The 5,152-nt window shown below is 41.3% G+C and overlaps 1 protein-coding gene across 1 annotated transcript in view; it reads right to left on the bottom strand.

The window, feature by feature from the left end:
* LOC119423622 (nucleolar transcription factor 1) overlaps window positions 1–4,409 on the bottom strand; it is a 29,042-nt gene extending 24,633 nt beyond the window's left edge. The window contains exons 1-3 of the mRNA XM_037691026.1: window positions 4,301–4,409; window positions 3,352–3,527; window positions 3,119–3,196 (exon numbers count right to left, since the gene is read on the bottom strand). Of these exons, the coding sequence (XP_037546954.1) occupies window positions 3,119–3,196; window positions 3,352–3,527; window positions 4,301–4,328 (282 nt within the window). The 5' untranslated portion in view covers window positions 4,329–4,409. The remainder of the gene's footprint in view (window positions 1–3,118; window positions 3,197–3,351; window positions 3,528–4,300) is intronic.
* Window positions 4,410–5,152: the final 743 nt, after the last annotated feature.

Here is a 5,152-nt window from a genome sequence, read left to right as displayed (position 1 = left end):
GAACCAATGACTTGGTGGTGTCCCTGAAAAGGACGTCAAGGCTCTCTTTTCTACCTCCTCCATGTACAGGTTGGCAACAATAGGAGAAACTGGAGACCCCATAGCACACCCATGTTTCTGCCTATAATATTGCTCCCCATATGTGAAGTAGGTTGACTGCAGGCACAGTTTCAAGAGTTGACACAGTTGTTCTGTGGAAAGCGTGGTCCTGCTGCTCAGAGTGATTTTAATCTTAAACTGACCACCTCTACTGCATCCTCTACAGGAATGCACGTAAAGAGTGATGTGACATCAAAAGAGACCATTGTTTCATCAGTCTCCATGATGACATCCCTCACCTTGTCCACAAAGTCCATGGTGTTCTGTATGTGGTGTCCTGAGCTGCCAACTAAAGGGATGAGTACAGACACCAGATATTTGGAAACATTGTAAGTGACAGAGTTAATCATGCTAACGATTGGTCTTAAAGGTACACCTTGTTTGTGGATTTTAGGTAAACCATACAGACTAGGTGTGGCCTCCCCTGGGTACAGTCTGTGGTACAGAATACGGTCAATAGCCTTGTCCTGCTCCAAATTTTTCAGGCAATCTATTAACTTCTTCATGTAACCACTTCCTGGATCTCTTTTCAGAGGTTCATAAGTGATTAAGTCACTAAGTAGTGTCATAACTGTCTCACGATAGTCTTTCTGGTTCAAAATCACTGTGCACCTTCCTTTGTCTGCTGGGAGAATGATGATGTTTTTGTCCTTGCTAAAAGTGGTGAGTGTATCCCTCTCCTCTCTACTGATGTTGGAAGGTGGTGGTTTGGCATTGCTGAGGCAGGATGAAACTTTGATTCTGAGCTGTTCTGCTTCACCCTCTTTCAATTTGTTGTTGCGGATGGCTGAATCTGTGGCTGTGATCATCTCCACCAGGGGAATTCTACTTGGTGCAACTGCAAAGTTCAGTCCCCTGGCAAGAATCTCTGTCTCTGGCTGGGTGAGCTGTCTGTCAGATAAATTCTTCACCCACTTTTCTGTCTCTCTGGCATGTAATTGACTACTGGAATGTTGAGTCAACTGTGTTTTTTACCTCCCCCCCGCCCACACACACACACTTACTGGTTTTGCACTGAAGCCAAGCATTTGTTATTTGCGTGGTGGGGTACCTCCTGTCGCAGCTCTCTGCTTCAAACCACCTGGCGGGGCTTGTTCTATCAGTTTGACTGTCTCGTGCTGCAACCCCAAAAGTTTATTCAGATGTGATGTGGTGTTTTTGAAGTTAGACAGCACTTTCTCGCCAGCACAGAGGTACCTTTGCTGACAAGACACTCAAAATAGTTCCTGTATTTCCAGCTAGAAAATGTATATGTTCCTCCTCTTTCTGCCCCGGCGTGGTATCGGGTATCACAGGTGATGATAATGTGACTGAATTGTCACATGGACCCGACGTCACTCCCTGGACTTATTTTTTGTCACTCCCCGAGACGCATAGAGGAAATAAAATTAAATTATAGTACAAGAGAAAATGACTAAAATAGTAGCGCACAGTAATTTGGATAAGTAACTTTAATCTGATTATTGGATTTTGAACGAGGACCACGTTAGATTACTAGTTAATGAAAAATGTGGTCGCAGGGGTGTCAAACTCCAGGCCTCGAGGGTTCGGTGTCCTGCAACTTTTAGATGTTCCACTGGTCCAAAACACCTGAATCATATGACTGAATTAGCTTCTCAGTGCAGTCAAGTCCTCCGAAGTCCTGCTAATGACCTCCTTATTTGATTCAGCTGTGTGGCAACAAAGACACATCTAAAAGTTGCAGGACTCCGGCCCTCGAGGTCTGGAGTTTGACACCTGTGGATTAGAGTAACGCGTTACTAACATCACTGCAGATGAGCAATACTTCCAGCGACTGCTCCTTACCGCCATTTCCTTCATCTACTTGCATCTGGCCAGTTGTGTGATAAGAGAGCTCCTATTACACTGAGCCATGTGGAAGATCGGCTCCTGACCAAAAATCAAAGACAGCTTGTATGTTTGGGTGTTCGCTCGTGAATGGGCCTCAAATTGAAAACCAGATAATTTACTTTCCCAGGCCTCCCTTGAAAAGAAGATGTGTGATCTCCGTGGGATTTGCCTGGTTAAAAAAAGGTTAATAATAAAATACTTAATCAGGATAGAAAGTCGACAATACTTGATATGGATCAATTCTTCATGGACATACAACATAAACTCAATTTCTGCCAATATTGTTCTCATCGGCTCTCAAGCATCTCTGCACATAACAACCACCAGCCTGATCAAGAAAGCTCATCAGAGACTCTACTTCCTCAGGCGGCTGAGGCGAGCTGGTCTGTGAAGCTCAGTCCTCGCCTCTTTCTACAGGTGTGCAGTGGAGAGCATCCTGTGCTCCAGCATCAATGTGCGGCATGGAGGCTGCACAGAAGTCTGTTGGGAGTCAGCCTCTACACCTCCAGATGCAGGAAGAGGGCCAGCTGCATCATGAAGGACTCCACTCACCCAGCACACACTTTTTGTCCCACTCCCCTCAGGAAGGAGGTTAAGGAGCATTAAGTGTAGAACCACTAGAATGAGGAACAGCTTCTACCCTGAGGCTGTTGGACTCATGAATCTCTAACCAGAAAAATCACTGTGAAAAATCCCATCATGTTGCTGCTGATCTGTTTTTTGTTGCTGCTGATCCGTTTCTTGTTGCTGCTGATCTGTTTCTTGTTGCTGCTGATCTGTTTCGTGTTGCCGTGTTCATTCGTGCTCATCTGCTCACACAAGACTCATGTTAGTGCTGCTGTTCGGCATATTGTTTTTGTACTATTAGTGCTTAGTGTATATTTAGTTTATGTTTTTCTTACTTCATATCTTAGATCTTATTACTGGTTTTATTTTACATTTTACTGTAGGATGTAACTACAGTAACACAGTGTAACCCTGTGTACATAATCTTGTGGTGAAACGACAAGAAACTCTTGACTGATATTTTAAATTTTATGTCGCAAACCCCCCCCCCCCCCCAAAAAAAAAAAATCCAGTCTATTGAACTAAGTAGTACATGGATGATGCCTTCTGACAATGTCAGACGAAGCAGTCTATATAGAATGCTTGATTGCAATGCACGTACCTTTTCGTTGTGTAGAGGATCTAAAATGACCTCTTCAGCTTCAGCAATGAGCTCTGTGATACTGCGCATCTTGCGCATCTGGGTAAAAGCACAATTCAGTCATTTACTACTAAATTAGATACATTTTTGGGGGGCCATAAGAAATTTTATGGAAAATTTAACCAATCAGGAATGCCTTTATCCCACCAGGTTTCATCTTGTGGTTTGGTCATCAAACATAAATGTTGGCTTACCTTTTCAATTATGTCTGTCCACTTTTGCTTGCATTCCTCTGGAGAAAAGGGAGGGAAAGAAATTTTATCCCAGTCTAGAGACTTCATTCCTTTAAAAAAACTGGTTGTTTTCTCCCCCTCTGGGATGCAGTCTTTCATTGATGCGAGAAGCTTCTGGAGGTTTGCGTTGGTCCATCCTACAGATGCAGAACAGAAACTCAACAGAACTGCATTCACTCATTCAACCTTTAATTATACAGGCTAGCCTCACTGAGCCACGAGGACTCGTTTACAAGAGGGACCTGTTCCAGACAGAACAGATTCAGATCGCAGCATTTTCCCCAAAAAATAAAAAGGTACCGTTTCCCATTGACCGTGCTGCAGCGGCTGTTTCAAGCTTTCACCAAAAGTAACATAAAACTGAAATGTATTGGTTGTTATACAAACAACCCAAAAAGTACTAGTTTTAGCGGTTTTCATTTCTTTTGCAAATAATTAATTTATTTATTTTTTTGCTTTACTTCTATAATTTTTTTCCACAATAAAAAAATAAATAAAATAAATCACATAGGTCTGCAGTTCATAGTTTTTGTATTTATTATATATATATTTCCTTCTTTACAAGAATGTGGTCTTTTCATTTGTCTTAAATTGTAAAAAATATCAATATGTTAAAAATCATATGCTATTTTTAACTTTATATGGTCACCCCTATTTACCAAAAAGTCTCCTCCAACAAACCTAAAGTGGCCCATGGGCCACCAGTTGATCATCAGCCTCTAATCGATTAATCGTTGGTCTTCTCTAATGTTCCGTCCCTTTCACAATAAGAGCATACATTCTGATGTTCTGTCCCTTTCACAATAAGTGCATACATTCTGACGTGAAATGTTTGTGGCCGCCACAGTTAGTTTAAGCAAAAACAGAAGAAAAAAATTGCCGAAGAAATGTTTTATTTTGTTTGACTCACCAGATACGACAGCTTCTGATTCGTTCATTTCAAATTTAGATTTGAAGTTGGCTGAGAGGAAACGGCGGCAAAACTCGTCGTTACTAGCTTGTTAAATAAACAAGCAAACGACAGTTCAGGTACTGTTTTACATTGGTATCGTCTTATCTACCTGAACTAATAAAACAAATGGCTGCTACTTAAGAGTACTCTTCAAACGATTTCCAACTTCGCACGCGTGTTTATGCTCATCCCAAACAAACGACTCCTTCCTTCTTCTTCTTCTTCTTTTATTTTATTGGCGGATTGCAAACAACATTCAGGCGCATACCGCCCCCTACTGATCAACAGTGTGTAGCTCACAGCCTCCTAGTTCCTAATATCCCTCTTAAACTCCATACTCTCCCTGCCTTTTTGACTTTTCTTTTCAATCTCTCCCTTTCTTCTGTATATTGATGCACTCCATCAGTACATGTTCCACACGTTCTGCTTCCTCACATTCCTTTGAGTCTGTACATACAACACCCTGCACAGTCTAACTTCTTCCATCCACTGTAGGCTAAATATTACTGCCACCATTTCGGCTGTGAAAACTGAAAGTTGATAAGAAATTATTTTAGATATACAAACTTTAAACTCTGGAATATAAAACCCTATTCCAACCCACCCCTTTGTGTTTGAGCCATCTGTATAAATTTCCAGGTAATTAAAATATGTCTCTCTAATGTATTTGCTGGTTTTCACCCTTATTTCATTTTTGTTCCATTCTCTTTTCATTTCAAGAATTTCTGTGTCTACTTTACTTTCTGGGAACAACCATGGAGAGATAACACTATTTGGATTCATCTGTGCAAATTATTTATTTTCTATTCC

This window comes from Nematolebias whitei, chromosome 17 (genome assembly GCF_014905685.2).
Source record: "Nematolebias whitei isolate Nwh7 chromosome 17, NemWhi1, whole genome shotgun sequence".
Classification (NCBI taxonomy): domain Eukaryota; kingdom Metazoa; phylum Chordata; class Actinopteri; order Cyprinodontiformes; family Rivulidae; genus Nematolebias; species Nematolebias whitei.
Note: the sequence above shows the minus strand (reverse complement) of the source record. Positions and strands in the feature narration are given on the sequence as shown.